This window comes from Argentina anserina, chromosome 5 (assembly GCF_933775445.1).
Source record: "Argentina anserina chromosome 5, drPotAnse1.1, whole genome shotgun sequence".
Taxonomy (NCBI): Eukaryota; Viridiplantae; Streptophyta; class Magnoliopsida; order Rosales; family Rosaceae; genus Argentina; species Argentina anserina.
The window spans coordinates 12169452-12192758 of record NC_065876.1 but is presented as its reverse complement, the minus strand read 5'-3'; the positions used below and the strand labels follow the sequence as shown (position 1 = coordinate 12192758).

Genomic DNA, 23307 nt, shown 5'->3' with positions numbered 1-23307 from the left:
GATTTTACGCTAAAGATTGGAGAATGGATAAGAAAGATGAAATTGGGTCTGGGGTTTGGGTTTGAAGATGAATTTGCATTTGCATTTGTTCATACATCTAAACCCTAATTTACTCGGATTTGTAATTACCAACCAAATCCCCAATCTCTCTTCAGTTTATCGAGCAAACCTTCATCTACAGCTTACCATGTACCACTTTCGTTCTCTTTGTACATCTACTGTTTGCCGCCAATTTCTTCATTTCTATTCGTTGATTGTAGCAATTTATCAATCAATTTCAAGATCCAGGTTTGAAATTCTCAATGGCCACTCCCTCTCCAGTTTCCGTCTCAATCAAACCAATTACCCGACTTGGTCATATCAGAGCGGGGATATGATTTCTGGGGCCTAAACCTGTTGAGGGAATAGGAATTGTGGTGTGGATTTTTGTTTAGCTTGTCCATAAGTTTGATACTAAATCTTGAAGATAAATTGCTTGACCGGGTTCAGGTGCTAAGTGGTGTTGGAAATCGTTTGATCTGTATAGCATGTTATTGGTATTTGATATGTTTAATTCCTCTACTCGATCTGACTTTATTCCTTTTCTGTTTGAAAGCTTTTGTTTTGAACTGATGCTCTCTCCATATAATTCCAATGCTTATGTTGCACTCCGCATGCATATATTAGGTTCAATATGTTCTAATTTTGCATTTGATCAAGTAGACAATGAATTACTTGTGTATGATTGATACTTGCTCATACAATTGCAATTTCTTCAAGGAACAAGGAACATGGGAATTAATTCATTGATTACTCTTAGCTTTTTCTTCTTAAGTGGCTAATGGTTGAAAGGTTTTAGATTTTGAAGCTTATGCATGTATGTGTTATTGTCCAATACTAAGTCTGTAGATGTGATTGAAGTCTGTAGACTGTAGATGTAATTGAGATGCAACTGGAAATGCTGGCAGTCATTCAGTTGTGCATCCCCTTGCAGCTTAACAATTCTTACGCCACTATGCAGGTCTAGTGTTTACTCCTTTCTCCTTTTCCCATTGGTTGCTCTATTCAATTTCATGTTGGATGCATTGTATTGATTTTCCTGGTTACATCATATTTTCAGGGTTCTACAGCAACACGGGGATGACTAGTGGTGAGCCTATCAATTTTACTTGTGCAGGACCTTTGTAAATGTGACCTCTTCCCCCTCCCCCCCCCCCCCCCAATTATAATATAAGTGGTGCTGGCCAGTTATTTTGGGAGGACAAATGGTGTATGTGAAACTATCGATAGATATGTCTTATATCGTGGAGCATCTGATTAAAGCGGATGCGAAATTCTGTGCTAGAACAGTGTATGAGATTGGAAACAGAAATTCCCAAATTCCATGGCATTAAATATTGACTACTCAAAAGTAGTGAGGACATAATCATCTATTTGAATTCAATCTGTGTTCAAGTGAAATTTTACCAAAATTTCTACGGTGCGTAAATAAATATACCGATCATATCGTATGGTGTTGATTGAGTAGAATATATTTTTTTCATGAGTCTCTTAATAATGTTGCAAATATAATTCAACTCAAGTAAATTGTTATATTACATTAGTGCACTTTGGTGATTGCAAACCTGAGCTCTATGAATATTAAATTGAGACCGGTCGACATGATTTATATATATATATATATATATAACCATGCATGTAATAAAAATTTCATTAAATTTCGGACTCATTTGACCATTTCCTTCTTGGATCAACTAAAAAACACCAATATTTACAAAACGCTGACCTTTTGACTGGAGTCGTATGAAATTATTTATTTTTATTCGACCACACACACTCACTCGTGAATATCATGTGGTTATGGACATGTAAACCCCATTTGCTCATCACCTCTCGGAGATGGGTCTACCCATAGGGAATGTTAGTTTTTGAATGACCCGAGTTACAGACGGTCAATCGAGGTTGAAATTTATTAAAATTTTCGTGCATGTGTAAATAAATATACCAATTATATTGTATGGTGTCGATTGAGAAAAAGACATTTTCTTCTTATAGCCAAGTTTAACTAAACTAAAGTAAATTGTTATACTATATTAGTGGACACTTTGATGATCGCATACTTGAGCTCTACGAATGTTCAGTCGAGATTAGCCGATATGATCGCTATATATAACTATGCACATAAAAATTTCATCAAATTTCAGGCTCATTTGACCATCGGTTTCTCGGGTCAACTGAAAAACACCTATATTTACAAAACGATGACTCTTTGATCAGAGCCTTTTGAAATTTTTTTTTTGGATTCGACCACACCCTCGTTAAAAAATATTACGTGGTTGTGAAAATGTAAGCCTCATTCGACCATCGGCCCCCGGTGGTAGGTCTACCAATAGGGCATAATATTAGCGTTTTAAGTTGACCGAACAAACCGACAATCAAACAAACTCGAAATTCGATAATGTTTTTACCATATGCATAACTATATGTGATGATCACATCGTGTGGTGTTGATTGAGTACGAGGCATTTCCTCCATGTAGTCGTTTTATAATGTTACAAGTGTAGTATAAAATGTTATACTATATTAGTGGCCACTTCAGTGATTGACAACCTAAGTAATGAATATGGTCGATCGACACCAACCGATGTCATCTATATATTTAATACAGTTTCCTGTTAAAAATTCGTAGATTTTAGATCTCGTTTGACCGTTAATTTCATGAGTCAACAGGAAAACGAGTGTTTTTATTAAACAAAAATTGTTTGACCGGAGCCTTCTGAAATTCATTTTTTGGATTCGACCGCACACACTCATCCAATAATATTATATGGTTGTGAACATGTAAGCCCCATTCAGTCATCGGTCTCCGTGATAGATCTACCCATAAGGCATATTATTAGCGTTTTAAGTTGACCGGAGAAACCGACGGCCAAACAAGCCTGAAATTCAATAATTTTTTTTATCATATGCATAATTGTATGTAACAATCGCATCGTATGGTGTCGATTGAGAACAAGACGTTTCCTCCATGTAATCGCTTTCATAATGTTACAAATGTAACTCAAGTGTAGTATAAAGGTTATACTATATTAGTGACCACTTTGGTAATCAACAACCTAAATAATGAGAATGATCGATTGATGCCAGCCGATGTGATCTCTATATTTATTAAGGTACCCAGTCAAAATTTCGTCAATTTTGGAGAATGTTTGACTATAAGTTTCGCGAGTCAACAAAAAATACGTGTGTTTTTACTAAACACAAACTCTTTGACCAGGGTCGTTTGAGGTGCAACTATATTTCAATTACGGGATGAATTTCATGATGGAACATGAATGAAATTAGAATGGAGAACATATATAACAAAATTGAAATTTATTTTTCATTACTTAGTGTTAAAGTAAAAATTAGAGTAAGTGATCTTACTATAAAATTATTGTAATAAATACTTTAAATGAGCTATAGAAATTAGAATAAGTAGCTGAGTTCCTAGACCTTCACTAATTTGGGTGAAGTAAATTGAAATAAAACAAGATATAATAGTAACATGGTAACAAATGTACCCTTGATGAACCAGACACTTGATTAGGTTATCTGGGTTTCGACGAAATGTATGGTAATCATCGATTCTGATGTTGCACAGAGGAAAAGGCAACGATTAACAAACTCTTCAAAATCAACTTTGACAAAACGATTGGAGGCTAGAGGATTGAACAGTAGGGAGGAAACAAATGGATTGGGTTCGGAACAAATTAGAAAAAAGAGGAGAAAACAGAGAATTAACAAGGAGAAAAAACGATCATGATGGAAGAGACAGAGGAGGTGTTATAAAATTTAACAAAAAAAAAAGACGGGGTGTTATAATCTTAATTTTGTTACCGGCTCCATTCGGCTGAGTAGAGTTTAAGTGAGCCGAGAGATTGAGTTTCGATGGGCTACACGCGCCAAAAGCCAAATAAGTGGAAGAAAGCTGAGTCAGCTTTGCAGATGCCTTCTCCGCCAATGATAAACTGCCACATAATAGGAGTGCAACGGGGTAACTGTACTTTCCAGACGTTCCCTTATTGGTCGAATTTGACATCTTCTTTTCAAAGTCTTTGAACCATAACCTGGAAGATAACCATGGAATAAATTGGAAAGTGAAACAAATCAAAGATTTTCCATGATTAGTCGAGCAAGACAGAAACTGAAAATGAACCTAACCGAAGGAGTCGATTCCATTCTCAACAAAAAAGGAAAGAAAAAGACACCAGGTCTTTTTCAGGCTTGGCCCTGTAGGGGAAAGGCGGAAAGCAATATTAAGAAATTTAAGAGAGAAAAGAAAATAGAGAATCCCATCAACTTGCCATTTCGGCATTTTCCCCATTAAATTCAAAGATTCCCAACACTTGGATTTGACTGGGCCCACTTATCCACCGACCCCACAGTCCAATACGGCGCCGTATCGTCCCTACCCACCTCCGCCACCACCGCTTTAATAAAGAGAAGAAATAAAATCCAAATGTCCTTGGAAAACCAGAGGTGACCCCCCGCCATAGATACAAGAGCCGCAGAGCTCTCCTCCTCCTCTCTCCCTCTCTCTCCCAAACCCTAACCCTAATTCTGCATTACGGAGATGGCTGCCTCGCTGGTTATGCCGTCGCCGGCGTCGTCTTCCTCTGCGGCAGTGTCTTCGTCGCGGTCCTCTCTCTTCGCCCGCGGCCATTGGAATATGCTCGGCGGGAATGAATATGGCTCCCGAATCTACGCTCCTAACTGCGTTGTAAGAATAATAATACTCCCACGTTACACCATGTTTGTAATGTAAACTCATACTTATCTTTTTAATTTATTATTAGTTCATTGGGTTTCGTATACGTATCAAATTTTCGAGTTTGATTTTAGAAGGATGAAGCAATTTGATAACATAAAATAAAGGGGCTTTGTTAAGTTTTTGGTTTTAGTTTGGTGAACATACAATTTTGTTGCTAATCACTGTGTACACAATGTGTTATGGTCAAGTTTTGGAGTTGATTGGTTGTAGTGTTTTTGATGATTTTGGTAGAAATGTGAATTGTCTGAACCAATAAACCGAAATGGGAAGCCGATTATTCCTGTTGTTAATGAGCGGACACTGCCCAAGTTCTTGGAATCGGCACGCTTGGCGAAATCCGTTAACAGAAATAATGCTAAGATCAAGTTGTTTTCTGGCACAGCAAACCCTGCTCTTTCCCAGGTAAACGGAAGTTAATGTTTGATTTACAGTTCTACACATTCAACCATCAGTGATTTTTTACTGTCACATTCACTGAAATGGGAGTAAAGTATGATTCAAGCTTTTGTCACTAATCCAGATTAATGGCACATAGTTGATACTTCTTTTTGAACATGTTTAATGATTTCACTAATCTGAAATTGAGCTAAAAACTATCTTCTGCATCTTACATTTAAGAAGTTGTTAATATAAGACATTGTGGTCATCCTATGCTGGGTGCTTTTAAGTTAATTATATACTTAGAGCTGGTGGCCATAGTACTTGCAAACTTCTCGAATCTCAACATACACTTAGATCCTCTTATAATTCTTGGCATCTGGTGCATGTGATTGCTAACTATCTGTAATTTATGCATAGGAAATTGCATGGTACATGGGGTTGGAGCTTGGAAAGATCAGCATAAAGAGGTTTGCTGATGGTGAAGTATATGTTCAGTTGGGAGAGAGTGTTAGAGGATGCGATGTATTCTTATTGCAGCCAACCTGCCCTCCTGTGAATGAGAACCTCATGGAGCTACAAATTGTAATTGATGCATGTCGGAGGGCATCAGCCAGAAATGTTACTGCAGTTATTCCATATTTTGGATATGCCAGAGCTGATAGAAAGGCAAGTCTCTTTTGTTTCTTTACTTGAAGTTGCTTAGGAATTTCATCAGCAGAAATTCTTCTGATTCAAGAGTACAAACAATTGAAAGGAAATGTGGCAGTCCAAATAGTTTCATCCACACTTGGTTTATAACAGGAAAATGAATCAAGTTTGTAACCTTTTTTAAAGTTTCATCTCTATAGTGTAATATATTCCCGGTAATTGATGTCCTGCTTATGTGGCAGATGAACTGAAATATGTTTACTGTTTACATACGATTGGTAGAAGTACGTTTTTTTTTCCTCATTGACCATATTTTGTTTATTCCACTACAGACTCAAGGGCGTGAATCCATAGCAGCCAAATTGGTGGCAAACCTTGTCACTATTGCAGGTGCCGATCGTGTTCTTGCTTGTGACATTCATTCCGGGCAGTCAATAGGTTACTTTGACATACCGGTGGATCATGTTTATTGTGAGGTAATCAGCTCACAGTTATCTTTCTTGACTTGTGATGGCCTCTTTACCATTATTTATGTTGTTACTTATGTCCAATATAGCATGTTATCCTTGATTACCTGGCCAGCAAGGCAATTTGTTCCGATGATTTGGTGGTAGTATCCCCTGATGTTGGGGGAGTTGCAAGAGCACGTGCTTTTGCGAAAAAACTATCGGATGCACCTTTAGCCATCATAGACAAAAGGCGTCATGGACACAATATTGCCGAGGTATTTTCTGATGCCTACTTACATTTGTCGGGCATAGGATGCTACACATGTGTACATTTACTCTTCCAGTGAGTACCACGATTAGATACTTTGGGATTATATATATTAGGACTGTTGGCAACTGCATAAATACTGGTCTCAAGATTGTGGCCCCAGTAATGTATGGAAATCTTGCTTTTGTACGAGTACTAGTTCAAAAAAATGGCAAGCGCAGATCTGTTTCATGCCTATATCTACCTTTCCAGGTGATGAACTTGATTGGCGATGTAAAAGGAAAAGTTGCAGTGATGGTGGATGATATGATTGACACTGCTGGTGAGTCGAGTGACATTTGTTTTGTTTTTTATGTTATATATTTGTCCTTACTCACAAGGCAAATAGCAAATGGAGAAAGATAACAGTAAACAGAAAGAACTGTACGAATAGCCAAATGGCCAAGAGATTTTAATTGTTTCAACCTTGAAATAGAAGCTAAAAGTCTAATTGAATGATGGAAGCATACGTAATGCATGTTGTCTATGAAATGATTCTCAATAATATATGATAACTGTTGACTATGACATGATTCTCATTTCCTATCAAAACTCTTTGCTCATCCATCTCTCTAGTTTAAAGCTGTTGTCAATGAGATGATTCTCATTTGTGATATTATATGCCAATCAAAACTAGATACAGTTTTCATTTTGTTTTGAATGATTTGTACATTGTAGGGACAATTTCGAAAGGCGCAGCTTTGTTACATGAAGAGGGAGCGAGGGAAGTCTATGCATGTTGTACTCATGCTGTGTTTAGGTATGAACTTTGTAGCATTTGATCTAGTTTATATGTTTCACACTTTCACATGATGCATGGTATGCCTTTCTGACTTTCTATTGTGATCGAGTTGTCTAAGTATATCAGTATGCTTTTTAAGGTAGGGGTTTTTGTAATACTGTTGTAGCATTTGATCGTTTTCATTTGGTTCAGTTGATGCCTGGCTTTCTATTATTTGTTACTACTGTCCATATATAATCTTTATATTTACTTTTGCCTACTAGACCTTCTAATATTTTTGGATTATTTGTTTGTCTTCTCAAGTTGATTAAGGTGCTTATAAATATACTATTTTATATCTGGAGTAATAAGAACAGATAACTTATTCCATCTTTGTCCACTAGTTTATCGAAAAAGGTGAAATCTCTATGAACCAGCAGCTTAGTTCATTATTTGTTGTTTCAATTTGTTATGAAATGCAACGTTTTACAACAACCATCTCAATCATTCAATAATTCTTTTGCTGCTTCCATTCACAGCCCTCCTGCAATTGAAAGGTTATCGAGTGGCCTGTTTCAGGAGGTGATTGTAACAAACACAATCCCTGTTGCAGAGAAGAATTATTTCCCTCAGTTGACTATCCTTTCAGTAGCAAACCTGTTGGGTGAAACCATTTGGCGTGTTCACGATGATTCTTCTGTGAGTAGCATATTTCAGTGAAATCAGAATACGAGACGGTGCCAGTGGCTCCATCTAATCTATTCTAGTATATCATATCTACACATTGAATCCTCCTCTGTTTTCATTAGTTCACCAACTGGATCTTGCCATGTCATTTGGGATGGTAATAACAGTTGTAGATCTCACAGTGCTCTTTAGTAATTTAGGTGGTTGGTTCAGGCTCGCAAGTGAACGGTGCTATCCCTCAAGATAAGTTATGAGCTTGCTCAAACAGCTTAATAAGTACACAGTTAGCTTATTGAAGTTATGATGTTAGGATTAATGTAATAGTTGACATTTATACTACTTCAACCGGTTTCAATGTGTCTTGTTGCATATGCAATGTTGGATGGGTTGAAGGTAACTTATCCTTTGTAAAAACTGATTATATCACTTGAGACTCATTATTAGCGGATACAGCATCATTCCACAGTGAATTCCTGTAACCAGCCAAAGGTTTGCAAGTACCTACTTGAAAGCTTTCGCCGTTTGGCCAGGAGTTCCTTTCGCTAATATTGCAGAAGTTGCCTATAAATCTGAAGTCCTTGAAAAATGCCTTCGCTTCCAACGTTGGGGCACATAATCTCCTAAACTAGTCCTCTACAAAAGGGAAATACCCTCACAAATGGAGTCATCAAAGATGTTACCCACGAATGTGCTATGACATTGAAACCAAGTACCGAGTATGAAGTTGTGGGTATGCTGATCTCGAGTAATCGAACCGACTATAATGCCTTCAACATCGAAATAGATAGAATGAATTTAATGGTTAATAAACATGAGATCTCGCAAAACAAGTAAGACAAGGCAGAAAACATAGGTGATATTAAGCTCGACATGTTCAAAACAAGTTCAAAAATTCAACTCACAAGGGATATGCACTCCGAATATTTTCTCTCAAGAACATGGCATATGCTTAAAAGCTTTTCACAAATAAGAGTTATGAACACATAGTGAATTCGAAAACCTCATGAAAGATACCAATCATATGCACAAATGAACCAAAACCATATGCTTACTCATGAAACAAACTCCACAAATCAAGAGCTACTCATTTTAAGAATCATGCGGATCTTTATAAAAGGTAGGCTTATGCTCAGTAAGGATATCATTTTTCAGGTAAAATGAATCACAAAGGTCATCCTCAAGACTTAGCAGAGCAAGAATCATCCACCTTATGTCGCCATACTCCATAAAACAAGAGCCAATTTTATCATGTTGGACCCATTCTTCACTCTAAACATTGTGAAAACGAACAAAAGCTAAAGTACAACATTATTGAGCCTTCAACAAATACATCACAACTCCAAATTCACATAAACAAATGCCATGCCGTGACATCTTACTTCTCTTTCTTGTTCTATCTTTTTTTCTTTCTTCTAACAGTGTATATATCTTTTTCTTTTCTTTTTCTCACACGGCATCTTTCATTTTTTTCTTTTCCACGGCACAACATACATACAATAGCCTAACCCCACACTTGAATCAAATCATCAATCCATATTAAGACCACGAATCGGCTCTGCCAAGCCTTAAAGACAAGGTAGAAATATAACTATACTAAGCAAGGATATAACATGTTGGTAATGAAAGAAAATGCTTAACGTAGGCTCAAAAGGGTTAACACTAAGGTGTCCCAAGCAGGGCTCCAAATAGGGAACGGTTTTTTGGCTTAAGTGGTGGAAATCCTAAAAAGATCCAACAATCCTTTTCAAAATCAGAGTATATTATGACATAAAACTTCGAAAGTTTCACAAAGTAAGTTCTAGCATTCTCTAGTTCATTGCAATTCTATGACATATGAATTGATCAAAATAGATGTAATGAGGTTATATAGCCAATAAACGATAGATTAAACTCTCCAAAGAAAGGCACATATATGGCTCGAAACTCACATAGGTTACATGAATTCAAACAAGTAGGGAACATGTTCATTTTGTACCTAAGTTTCAAAATCCTCATCTACTACATGTTCGTACAAAATCTACACATTGATTAACCATCAAATTGCAATTAAGTTCAATTTCCAGTCTTGTGATCATCTTTCAACCAATCATTCAAAGATCAACTCATCCTAGACAGTTAAAGGCATACCTATGACTCAAAACAAAATAAAAACTACAAATAAAATTTTATTTTTATTTTATTTTATGACTCTAACATGTAAACCTTCCCCCACACTCGAATCATGCATTGTCCTCAATGAATATCAAAAATAAATAGATAATGCAATGAAAGACAAAATCATAGTGGAAGGAAATAAACACACAAAAATAAACACATGAGAAAGAGTTGAGAAAATGATGAGAAAAGCTCCCCCATGGCGCGGTCCAACAGCCTGCATTCCATGTTTCGTAACATTTGAAAATAATATTCGATCAGTAAGACAGCAGTGGGAATAGAAAGTTAATGTTTCTAGCTTTCCAAGCATATAAAGTACGTTCGCTAACTCCAAATAAGGAAAAAGTTATGCCCCTGCAAATTTGTCACGAAAAACAAGTTCATAGAATCAAAAACTGGAATGACTTTTACCTCTTTGTATCTGAATTCCATTGATTTAAACAGCTGGAATGGAAACGTGGCCTGAATAAAAGTTGAAGATAACACAACAAGCTTTCAATCCATATATGGCACGACTGCCCAGTTAGGCCGGAAGTGCTCGCTGTTTTGCCGTTTCCGAAATGCAACTGCACGAGTTCTAAATTTCTGACACGACCTTGCTGCCTTCAAATTGCAACTGAGAATGATGTAGACCTCTAAATCCAGTTTTGTAAAAAGCTACAGAAACTAGACTCAACGATCTTTGTTTCCATATAAAGCACATCTTCCAACGCCCTATGAGCTGGGAGATACAGTATGCCGAAGTCTACAGACTGTTTCTGCCAGATTCTGTTGAACGATGTTTTGCTCCTCTTCACGTTTTCTCGAAAACTAACCTACACACGCACAAAACAAATCAAAACGAAAAAAAACAATAAAACAATAACCAAAGAAAATAATAAATATAAAATAAAACATATTGGGTTGCCTCCCAACAAGCGCTTAAGTTTAAAGTCTAAAAGCTTAGACCGAGTTTTCCTTTCAATCATTTTGTAGGTGACACATTATGGGGTTTCTCCTCCGCCATTTTGTTGTCCAACCTTGTAGTATATTCTCGAGCTCATTGTTGGTCACTTCACTATAAATCTGTAGAATCTCAATTAAAATCATTAGTGAAAGTGAGAACTTACCAAACATAACATAGGACGTGAGGTCCTTAAGAGACTATGTTCCTCTAGCCATATGATATTTCGTGGAATTTAAAATGCCACATGAATGAGATGCAAAATGAATGCAATTAGAATAAATAATGAAGATGCAATGCAAAAGTTAGAAAATAACAATTAGGAAGTCATTGATATATATAAGTCACACACATGTCAAAAGTCATTAAATTATAATAATCACATGTTAAGGAAAAAAAACTAGCTTAACAACTAATCCAACAAATTGTCAAATCTTATGTTTAAGTTCGTTTTAATTTCTCTACTTAAAAACCTAAGAAATTACACACAATTATAATTATTATATGTTACAACAAAATAAGATAAGGATTCACAAGTTAGTTCTTTAAGTTTACAAAGTTCACACAATTCACAAGTTCTTTTTGCTATTTCAATGATTGAATGAACGACTAATTCTAAGTTGTAAACCGAGGTGGACGTGCGGCCTAAGTATGAATGTCTAGACACAAGATCAAGTCTTTGTTTCAGAAGACCGTATAGCTCAATTAGAGATAGTGAACATGGTAGGACTCATTTGTTGAACTACGGAGAGCGAACTCCCTATCGACTCCATCACCGAGATGTATGCCAGTCAATAGTTCTCTGAGGTCCAATTTTGGTCCCATGCACCAGGGTAATAAAAGATCATGCCTCTTACTCAGCTGAACTTAAACTTGGGTATTAGACAATTCTCCAAGTGTTAATAAAAGCCGCCCTCAACCTCATGCAAAAACTTTGGAAGAAAACATGAGGGGTTGAGGCTAATATTAACAAAAGGGACTTTACCTATTCCGTTTGATTTACAACCTACAACAATCATTCATTAATCATAAAAAATAACAACCTAAGATAAAATTAGTAAATATTAGAACAAAGTAAGAAAAAAAACATATACAAATTTACAATATGAACAGTGAATTCGAAATTAAAAGATTGGGATCCATAATGATGGATCCCCGGCAACGGCGCCATTTGATCGGTTCGATTACTCGAGATCAATATTAACCTTGTAAGCATCGTTAGTAGTATAAAGCAAGAGGGTATCGTTCACAAACCGGGGATCAATCCAGGGTAAAGAATCACAAACATTTAACAACGAATTCATAAAAATTTGAGGATTTTGGAATATATTTCGGATCAAACATAAAATAAACCTAAACTAATATATACATGTGATCAACCAACCAACACATAAGAAATTACCAAACAAATAACATAAACTCTCCCGTCTTTAAAAAGTGCTTACCAAATTTTCATTAGAATGTCAATAAAAACTCTCCCGTCTTTAAATGTTTTTGTTAGCTACATCAACTAAAGCGATCTCGTACAAAAACTTGATCCCAAAACTGTTTTGGGTTTTTGATATGGGAAAGAAAGCAAGCCCAACTCATCAGCCCAAATTAGAAGAAGCTAGGGTTTCTCAAAACCCCTCTCTATAAATTGCCTCCTCATCACTCCAAGTCTCTCTGCCCTTATCTTTCTTTCTCAGTTTTTCTCTGAACTCCATTTTCGTATTCATATGTTTTATACATTATAATGATTATATTGAATGATGGCCGGGATGAACACATCTGTGCCAGAGGCTCTGCCTGTGACGGCTACACAACCCTCTAAGAAGTTCTGAGCTTATTCACTCTTGTTTTTCTCTACTGTTGACTATGTTAGTTCTGGTTCTCCGATTGTTCTGTGTAGAGTTGGAGTTGGAATTAGAATTGGAAAGTAAGCGAAGTGACGATAGAAATTCATGTCTGTCAATCCCCTGACTTACTGCTTGATGTTAACCTGAATTGGCTGTGGTTCTGATCGCTTTCTTTCTCCATTTTCAATTGAGAGCTTTTGATTTTTCTTCTTTTGAATCTGGGCAGCTGATGAGTCTCATGGTATTATGGGTAATTTGCGTCTGAATTTTCATTGATGTTTTACTTTCACCTTGGAGAACTGATGCCCTTGTAAAATTGTTTTTACTTTGTTTTTGGATCGAGGGGGATTGATGTTGTGTGATGAAAAGAATCATTCGGATTCCCAATGATAACTAATATATGATATCACAACCAGCTACTTCTGATCACATCATCTCCTCATTCCCTTTTTGTTTGTTTTGTTATTTGGAATTCAAAATGAGTTATTATATCTTTATGATAATTTTTCTAGCCTAATTCAATGCCTGGACGTTCAGTTAATAAGTTGTATTGATTTTTAGTATTAGAAAATTCGAGCTATTTTGCACCACGATTGTTTGTACGCCAGTCCCATGTTTAGATGCTTTCTCCATTAATGTACTGTAAATTTCTACCAAGAAATCAAAAGGTAGGGAAGATTTAAACAATTTGGTTTATAAAATTTATGGACATGCAATGATCATGTACATTGTGAAACTTGAACCCCACGAAGGCGTAGATCTTTCTTATAAGCCATTCAGCACTGACTGTTCGACAATGGCGTAGATCTGTTCTCCATATTAGGTTTTTCAGCTGTTAGCTTTCCCTCGAGAATTTGTTGTTTCTTCCGCACATGTATAATTATCAATCGTTTTTCAATCCGGGAAACATCAAACAAGGATTCTGTTTGGTGGTTGTTTAATTGTTAATGGTTTCAGTATATTTGGATTCATGAATTTGTGGGTTGATGAGAGAACGCGACGTGACGATACAATTCATTATCTTCAATTCACCGACTTACTGTATGATGTTACTCTGAATTGGCTGTGGTTCTGATCGCTTTCTTATCTTTCAATCCCTACTTGTCAAGGTTTCATTCCTTTTTCTACTCTTGAATCTGGGCAAGTGATGCGTCTTGATAGTATTATGGGTAATTTGCATCTGAACAAGTTCGTCGTTTTTTGTGTGTGAAATTAGCTGTGCTATAGGGGCTTGTTTTCTTGATGAATTCCATCAAATAAATACCTCTCTGGATTCTCTTTCTTTTGTAAGGGTTGTTTTTTGTTGAATTTGGTTTATGTTCTGTTGAATAAGTATGTGGATGGAAGGAAGTGAAGTGATGATAAAAATTCATGCTTTAAATCACTGACTTTGTGATGTTACTGTTTATCTCGACAGGATCTGATCACTTTCTCTCTGTTCCCGTCCCTCGTTCTTTGTGCAATAGTCTAGGTTCACTTCAGTTGTATGTTCCTCTTAGAGTTCTGTATGTGAATTGTTCTTTTGGTAGGAAGAGGGAGCTAAGTGAATTAGCAGAAGGGCTTAGTTTGACAAATTCTATCCCGATGTCTGGATACGTATTGGGATACCATTTTTAACATTGCGCCATTCTGCAAAGCTTTAATTTTTATTTGGATTTGTATTGGGACACCATTTATCGAATTCCGCCTTACTGCAACGCTTGATTTCTGCACAACTTGTAGCTGCTGAAATATTTATGCCCTAAATTTAGGATGGATGGAGCTTTATTGCTTTGTTGTTGAATTAAGAGTATCTGCAACTGTAAAATAGATTTTAATGATTAAATTGTTTTATGGAATATATTTATAATAATTAATAATGTGTTATGTCTCGTTATTAACTTGATATTATTTAAAATTTTTGATTAATAGAGAATTGAAATGCGTCACTAACACTTGTCATTATCAGTAAAATAATTGGAGCAAATTTCTGATAAAATTTTCGACTAGTAGAGAATATACATGTTTTACTGTCCTGTGTTAAAGTCGGTAAAATAATTGGACCAGATTTTTAGTATGATTTTTGACCAATTTATTATAAAATGTCTTATATCATTCATTCTATGCTCAGATAATTGTGAAGAATTCAAGTATACAACTCCTATTTCAATCTAAAAATTTAGCAACATTTCTTTGTTCATTGATGAATCTTTTCAGCTTTCACAATTTTTTAGGCGAGGATATCGTGAAAAAATTTGTAGGGTGGAAACCGGTGAAATACTTTAAATATTATAATATATGATAAACAATGTACTTTGTTCATTAGTGAAGTGTCGTTAGCTATACGTTGCCGTGATGCCGCTAAACATTCACCCTAGTTTTGCAAGAGTAGTTTGAACTTGTTGTAGTGAGAAGCGAGCGCGATTCGGGTCCTCGCCTCCTTAAGAGGTTTCTCACCTGGTGTTAGCACCCAATTTTGCATATAATCGGCATGAATTGTCTCCCACAATTTGTCTCTCTTTTGTTTAAGAGATGCACATTTGTAAATCTTCGAAAGGAAGCTAATGGGTGCCTATTATTTAAAAAAAAAAGCTAAACGAAATGAGAAAAGATGTAGGAAGATGTGAAATTTGTTGTGCAGAAATTGGTGTGAGTTGATCAAATATTGAAGTAGTATTTATAGGCAATTTTTGGGATTTTTTTTATATTTTGAGTTTATATCCATTCTGATCAAATAGTAACCGTTGCCTATTAATTTTGACTGTTAGATCGAAAATTTTGATTCAAAATGGAAAGCCCAGATCTATTAAACCGTTGGCTCATTCGGTAAGCCACGTGTCAGCTATTTATTGGCTTGTGATTTTTTTTTTATCTTTTACTAGCGCGTGCATTGCACATGCCTAACATAAAAAAAATTAACCCGCGGCTGACGTCATTCACGTGTTGTGGGCTCCACTATTGGTTGAGCAATCGCCGGAGCAAACTTTGCTCGAGCAAAGGGGCGAGCACCTCTCGTCTGGTGCGAGATCGAAAATTAGTTTGCTTGAGCAAACCTCTTTGTCCCCGTCGGTGCTCGACCACCACCTCCTCCTTTGCTCACCGGTGCGGGTGCTCTAGCTTGGTTTGGTGTGAACTGTTTTGGTAAACAATATGAAATGTTTACACCATACTTTTTGTTTGCAATTGTTTCAATAGCTATTGGTATTTTGACATTTAGAGTGTACTGTCTCATTCACTAAGTATTGATTTGTTTAGAGATCATTAGTAAGATTATATTGTTCACTCAAATTCTTGGTAGCATTATGAGTTATCGTAAACAATATGGTGAGGTTGCGAATTTTGGTGAGTGAGAACTGAGATCTATCTTCTGAAGGTTGACATTCTTATTTGTTTTTGCACAATCCTTTAAGTTAGCAATATAAGTTCCACTGTTAATTTTTTTTATCTCCTCTTAGTAGAACTTTATTAGCTTGGGTAGTTTGATTAGAAGGTACCTTAATTGTTAGGTTAATATTAATCTAGCAATATTTGTTTTATTTTTATTCTTTTATTTTATCTTTTTGTATATTTATATATTTCTTATTATGTTTGATGTTCATGTTAGGAAAATCGACAAATGATCGGAAACACGTCAAAAAGAATAGATTTAGAGCACATTCAGATTTGGGGAAATGTTGAGATTTCACAAGAAAACAAAAGTTAACGTCGGAAAATACTCGTGAAATGGTGGTGGCTGAAGTCAATAAGTCAATAGAGTAATGGTGAATCATAAATTGTGGATTTAAATTTAAATTCAATATAGAAGAACACAAATGAATGAGACAATTTTAAGAATAAGATCCACAATTTATTCACCATATCTAGTCATTCAACCTTTTACATCTTAACCTTTTATTTGTGATCCTTTAAATATCCATCATTCTCCCTCAAAAACTTATGGCACCCTTCACCACACTAAAATTTCATCAATATCTAGTTAGAGTTGAGTTTTCCTCAATCCCATGGGTACGGTACTCTACACTTTCCTTTACTAAAACTTGACCTCATATACTTGAGAGTATGTAGCTTCATACACAAATACACATAATCATACTTAAATGATGCAACCAACAAGTTTTTGACGCCGTTGTCGGGGATCGAGGTAAAACTTAATTTCTATTAGGTTGTCGTGGGACTAGAGAACCCATATTTTTTTTCTAGTTTACTTTTTGTTTTTTATTTTTTTTTGTGTTTAATTTGTGTAAATATTTACTTTATTTTTAAAGTTGACACAAGTATTTTAGATAAGTGAAATTGTAGTTGAAGTAAGAAAAACATAAATTGCAATCATATTTAAAATGGAAAAGTAATCTTGCCTAATTATTATTTACTTATTACTTGTGCAAGCTTATATTTTGTTGGTTAAAATTTGTAAATTTAAGTATAAATTGGATTAGGGGCTTTATCCTTGTACCATCGAGTTTAACCACTCTTCATCGAAAAATTGAGTGGTAAACAACACCTAAGGATGAAATTCCTCTACCATTTTACTAAGTGAATCAGATTCTGATGTTTTTGTAACGTATTTGTTTATCGCTCTTCCAAATAGGCGCAGCTTAGTAGGATTATAATGTCTATGTAAGTGGATATGGATTTTATCCCGGGCGTTGTGCCATGTACTAAGTGGTCTCACCTACTAAAGCCGCGCATATGCTAACTTATCATAATTCGAAAAGAGTTACCGAAAAAAAGTGTTAAACTAATTAGTGCATTATTTACAAGTACGCCAAACTACTTTGGAAATATGTCAAGACACACTTTGTTTGGAACTAAGCCACACTTGGATTGGAATTACGCCAATTTTGTTACACTTGAGTTGGAATTACACCAACTTAGAAATTTTTTGTCCTTTTTGCTTTTCTCACTACAAGTTTTGATTGGTTTCTAATTTTTTATAAATTGTTACAAGTACCTTGATAAATTCTTTTAAAAAAATAATAAGAAATAATTATTGTTGCAATTTTAAATTCTTGTATATATCTTGCATTTTGTTTTAATGTTATTTACTTACTTGATCTTTAATTTGTTATTTAGTTGTTCATGTCCTTATCTCCTAAGTTTGAAAAAGGTTTACAAACGGTTCTAGAGCCAAACGATCAAGAGACTCCTATTTGGATTGCATAAAAGTGTAAGGCTTCTTCTTCATCTATTAGTTTGTTTGGGGAATATTTAAGTGAGAATTTGGAAAGTCCAGAATTAGTGGTTAATGACCTACCTACCTTTGAGAGATTGTTCAATCTTGACAAAGAGGCACGGAAATTGAATCATAATCTTAGTCCGAGAATATACAAGATAATCATGGCGGATGGTGAACCAAGGGATGAGTTGAGAGAGCAAATGCCTATCCGAGATTGTGCCTTACTTACACTTTCTAGACACTCAAGATGTATAGTGCTTCCTCCATGTGCATAATCTTTGAAATCAAGCCTAGTTTTCTTCAAACCTTGTCAACATTTTATGGGTTCTCGAACAATGATCCCTATCACCAGTTAAGTGAGTTTGAGGATGCATGCGCAAATATCAAACTCTTGGCATGACGGAAGAAGCACTCAAGCTCCGGTTGTTTCCTTGCTTTTTGAAGGAAAATGCGAAGATGTGGTTGAACAAGCTCCCATCCAATAACATTGGTTCATGAGAAGATATTCAAAAGAAGTTTGTTATGAAGTACTTCCTTGCTCAAAAGGCTAATGCAAGAAGAACCGAGTTGATGACCTTTAAGGAGGAGCAAGATGAGCTATTTCATGAGACGTGGGAGAGGTTCAACGATCTTGAGCTTGGTTGCCATAATCATGACCAATCTCAAGATATGCTTATGAGCCTATTTTATCAAGACTTGACATCAGAGACTCGATGGAATGTTGATAATGTAAGCAATGATGATTTCATGGACTTAGTGGCGGATGAAGCCTATCGAGTATTAGAGAAGCTTGCGGAGCGGTCTCAATTGTGGGATAATAACCTGCAAGGTCGCAAGCCTTCTTCTTCACATTTATCTCTAAGAGACGCAACTCAACCGAAAACCGGTGACATATATGAAGTGAAGGCATGCTTAGATGTACATCAAGAGTTTAAGAGGTTAGAAGAAAGTCATAATAAGAACTTTGATATGTTTTTGAAGCAATGCAAGCAAAGAGGCCGTGAGCAAGTTAATGAGGTTTAAGGGCCACAAGTGTGTTTAATTTGTGAAGTGAATCATGACACTCTATCTTGCCCTCATGTAGATTGTTTTCCCGATATCATTGAAGAATGTAAGAAAATTGCTTATTCAAGACCGAAGAATGACCCTTACTCCAACACTTACAATCTCGGATGGAGAAACCACCCTAATTTCTCATGGGGTGGGAACCAATGCATGAATTGCAACAATGAAGAGAGTGACAACTATGGAGGTGCTAGTGGGAGCCAAAACTTCCAAGGAAGCAAGGGTGTGACTAATGGAGGTTATGGTGGTAATACTTATCATAAGCCACATTATCAAGCAAGGCCTCATTTTTAAGCTCCTAATACTTAAGTGTCGCATCTTCCTCATGTGGATGCTCCTAAATTAAGCCTTGAAGAGATGTTTGCCAAGGTTCTGGCAATCAAAATGAGCTTATTCAAAGTATTCGAAATTATATGGTCTCCACTACTCAAGGATTTCATAAGCTTGAAGCGCAAATGGGGCAATTGGCTAATGAGATGAGAGAAATGAAGCAATGAGAATTACCTTCCATGACCGAGAAGAATCCACGAATCAACCAAGCTAAGACCATAACAACATTGAGAAAGGGGAAGGTATATAACAATAAGCTTGCTTCTAATGATGACGATGAGGATGTGGATACACCAACGAAACCTTTGTTGAATCCTAAGGTGTCAAGAGTGCCTCTCGTAGGGGTGGGCACGAGACTGGATGAGACGGGATGAGGCTAATCTCACGTCCCGTCCCACTCATTAAGTTCGGGACGGGATTGGGACGGGATTTGTATTTTTGAAAGTTCGTCCCACCCGGGATTAATCCCGTCGGGATTGGGACGTAATTTGTCTTTTCTTGGTATTCCGTTTCGTCCCGTCCCTATGAATTTCGGGACGAGATCGAGATTTCGTCTTTTTATGCCCACCCCTAGCCTCCCGGGTTTCAAAAGAAGAACAAGGGCATGGAAGATACATTGGGATATGATGAAGTGATTTTGAGGTATAGTGATGAGTATTTGAAGAGCTAAGACAAGTCCAAGACCAAGCGTGACAATATGGGAGCAAGTAGGTCTAAGTCTAGTGTGGAAGAAATGTAAGAAGAAGCACCATTTCCCTTTCCACAAGCGGTATACCAAGAAAAAAATTTGAGTAAGAAAGAGAAGAAGTCCATGAAATGTTTTAATGTGTTCAAGAAGGTGGAGGTCAATATTCCTCTTCTTGATGCAATCAAGACCATTCATACTTATACTAAATTTCTCAAGGATTTGTGCACTCACAAGCGGTATAAGAGTACATTGAAGAATGATGACAAAGTGTGTTTGAATGAGAGAATTAGTATCGTACTTCAAAGGAGGTTACCGCCCAAGTTCAAAGATCCGGGTTCCTTTACTATTCCTTGCAAGATTGGTGAGAGACCATTTGAGAAGGCATTCATGGATTTGGGGGCTAGCATAAATTTGATGCCCTATGGTGTCTACAAAGATCTTGGGTTGAGCGACATCAAGCCTATACAAATTTCTCTTCAACTAGCCGATAAAGGTGTGAGGTATCCAAGAGGAGTTGTGGAAGATGTGTTATTGCAAGTTGACGAGTTGGTAATACCGGTCGATTTCGTTATTCTTGACATGGAGGATGTTAACCAAGATGATCTCCCTATTATCTTTGGTAGAGCTTTTATTGTCACAGCGGGAACAAAGATTGATGTGAAATTGAGTTTGCTCACCATGACCGTGTATGACACCACAATTGGGTTAAAGATCTTTGATGAATTAAAGAAGCCCATGAGGTTGCAAAAAGTTTACTCTACTGAAGTGGAGGACAAGATTGATGACTTGGTGGAGCACACTTTTCATGAGACTTCATCAAATGATATATTTGAATCGGCACTAGCACACTTTGGGATGAATTTTTCTGAGGATGAAACTTTGGAAGTCGAGGATCACCTCGACTCTTATCTTGCTTTGTCTTTGCCCACAAAAGATGATGGTTACTATTCAAGAGATGAGGCTTGTGAGGTGCATGCCACTATTAATTATCTCTCAATGAATGCTAGTCATTCGGTTTTAAGTTCGACCTCTATTGAATTGAAGCCTCTTCTATCACATTTGAAGTATGTTTATATTGATGATTCCCGTACCTTGCCCCTCATTATCTCTTCAAGTTTGTCACATGAGCAAGAGTCCTTACTTCTTGATGTTCTTCGGAGGCATAAGGGTGCTTTTGGATGGAAGATCAGTGACATCAAGGGGTTGAGTCCCACTCTTTGCATGCACCATATTTTACATGGAGGATGAAGCAAAACCAAGACGGGAAGCTCAAAGAAGATTGAACCCCAACATGTTAGAGGTGGTGAAAAATGAGATTATTAAACTCCTTGATAATTGAATCATCTATTCTATCTCCGATTTCAAATGGGTGTCTCCAATACAAGTGGTACCTAAGAAGAGATGAATGACGATGGTGAAGAATGACAAGGGTGAGATGGTTTCACCAAGAATTGCAAACACATGGACGGTTTGTGTCAACTACCGCAAGTTGAATGCCGTAACAAGGAATGATCACTTTCCACTCCCTTTCATTGATCAAATGTTGGAAAGACTTGTGGGCCATGCATTCTATTGTTTCCTTGATAACTATAGTGGTATAATCAAGTCCCAATTACCCCCCGAATATTAAGAGAAGACAACTTTCACATGCCCATATGGAACTTTTGCTTACCGGAGAATGCCTTTCGGATTATGTAATGCACCCACCACCTTCCAACAGTGTGTTATGACCATTTTTACCGAGTTGCTTGAGTTTGTAGAAGTCTTCATGGATGACTTTTCTGTGTTTAAGAACTCTTTTGAAGAATGTCTTAATCATCTCTCCCTTGTCCTTAAGAGGTGTGAAGAGACGAATCTAGTGCTTAATTGGGAGAAATGTCACCTCATGGTGCAAGAAGGGATTGTTCTTGGTCACAAAATATCATCTAAGGGGATTGAAGTAGATAAAACAAAGGTTGAAAATTATTGAGAAGTTGACCCCTCTCGTGAATGTAAAAGATGTAAGAAGCTTTGTTGGGCATGTCGGTTTTTACCGAAGGGTTATAAAAGATTTCTCCAAGATAATGAAGCCTCTTTGTGATCTATTGGCCAAGGAGACTCCATTTCCATTTGATGAAGCATGTTTGAAGGCATTTGAGAGGATAAAAGAGTTGGTTACCAATGTTCCTATTATTTGCTCACTGGATTGGACTCTCCCATTTGAAATTATGTGTGATGCAAGTGATTACGCCTTGGAGCTGTGTTGGGACACAGTAAGGAAAAACACTTACATGTCATCTATTATGCAAGCAAGACCTTGAATGATGCCCAAGTAAACTATACTACCACCGATAAAGAGTTATTGACAGTGGTATTTGCCTTAGAAAAGTTCTAAAGCTATCTGTTGAGGTCTAAAGTCATTATCCACATGGATCATTATGCACTCAAGTATTTATTGTCTAAGAGTGATGCCAAGCCAAAACTTTTGAGGTGGATCTTACTTCTTCAAGAGTTTGACATTAAAATTGTCGACAAGCCCGACAAGGTTAACCTGGTAGCAGATTATCTCTCTCGACTTACTCATCAAAGTGAAGATAATGAGGTGCATTTGAATGAATCATTTCCGGATGAGAGGTTGTTTTCCATTGTTAAGAAGAAGCTACCATGATTTGCACATTTCGTTAACTTCTTGTCAAGTGGGGGAAAATGCTTTTTTAAAACCTTTGATTTCCATGCAAGGAGGAGACTCATTAAAGAAGCAAGACACTATTTTTGGGATGATCCATACTTATTCAAGTAATGCAAGGATCAACTAGTGAGGAGGTACATTTCGGAGGAAGAGATACAAAATGTCTTATTTTTTTGCCATGATCAAGCGTGTGGTAGTCACCATGGAGGAAAGAAAACAGCCCAAAAAGTACTTAATTATGGGTTTTTGTGGTCTTCATTATTAAAAAATGTTCATTCTTATGTGAGCTCTTGTGATCGTTGTCAAATGGTAGACAATATTTCCTCAAGAGACTAAATGTCTTTGAACTATATACTTGAAATTGAGATATTTGATGTATGGGGGACAGACTTCAGGTAAGGCATGAGTTGTTATTGGGAAAGACCAAGGCATTAGGTATCCACCAATGCCAAATAGCTTTTATCCTTTCAAAAAAAAAATT

At 36.5% G+C, this 23307-nt stretch overlaps 2 protein-coding genes and 6 non-coding genes across 8 annotated transcripts; all 8 read left to right on the top strand.

Moving 5' to 3' along the window:
- Nucleotides 1-4495: 4495 nt before the first annotated feature.
- On the top strand, nt 4496-8430 carry LOC126795151 (ribose-phosphate pyrophosphokinase 1). The gene is made up of 8 exons (XM_050521981.1): nt 4496-4741; nt 5024-5194; nt 5591-5839; nt 6154-6297; nt 6378-6545; nt 6791-6860; nt 7256-7337; nt 7838-8430. Exons 1-8 carry the CDS (start codon nt 4595-4597, stop codon nt 8016-8018), a joined length of 1212 nt encoding a protein of 403 aa, XP_050377938.1. The 5' UTR covers nt 4496-4594; the 3' UTR covers nt 8019-8430.
- A 4404-nt stretch (nt 8431-12834) lies between these two features.
- LOC126796572 (small nucleolar RNA U61) lies at nt 12835-12909 on the top strand. The gene has a single exon (XR_007672412.1). It is a non-coding gene; the product is annotated as a small nucleolar RNA U61 (small nucleolar RNA).
- Nucleotides 12910-13004: 95 nt separating this feature from the next.
- LOC126796523 (small nucleolar RNA snoR14) lies at nt 13005-13088 on the top strand. The gene has a single exon (XR_007672369.1). It is a non-coding gene; the product is annotated as a small nucleolar RNA snoR14 (small nucleolar RNA).
- A 49-nt stretch (nt 13089-13137) lies between these two features.
- LOC126796570 (small nucleolar RNA Z101) lies at nt 13138-13231 on the top strand. The gene has a single exon (XR_007672410.1). It is a non-coding gene; the product is annotated as a small nucleolar RNA Z101 (small nucleolar RNA).
- Nucleotides 13232-13272: 41 nt separating this feature from the next.
- On the top strand, nt 13273-13351 carry LOC126796567 (small nucleolar RNA R12). Its single transcript, XR_007672407.1, has one exon. It is a non-coding gene; the product is annotated as a small nucleolar RNA R12 (small nucleolar RNA).
- Nucleotides 13352-13916: 565 nt separating this feature from the next.
- Nucleotides 13917-13999, top strand: LOC126796526 (small nucleolar RNA snoR14). Its single transcript, XR_007672372.1, has one exon. It is a non-coding gene; the product is annotated as a small nucleolar RNA snoR14 (small nucleolar RNA).
- A 271-nt stretch (nt 14000-14270) lies between these two features.
- On the top strand, nt 14271-14348 carry LOC126796525 (small nucleolar RNA snoR14). Its single transcript, XR_007672371.1, has one exon. It is a non-coding gene; the product is annotated as a small nucleolar RNA snoR14 (small nucleolar RNA).
- Nucleotides 14349-20281: 5933 nt separating this feature from the next.
- Nucleotides 20282-21406, top strand: LOC126795526 (uncharacterized). The gene has a single exon (XM_050522352.1). It carries the CDS (start codon nt 20282-20284, stop codon nt 21404-21406), a length of 1125 nt encoding a protein of 374 aa, XP_050378309.1.
- Nucleotides 21407-23307: the final 1901 nt, after the last annotated feature.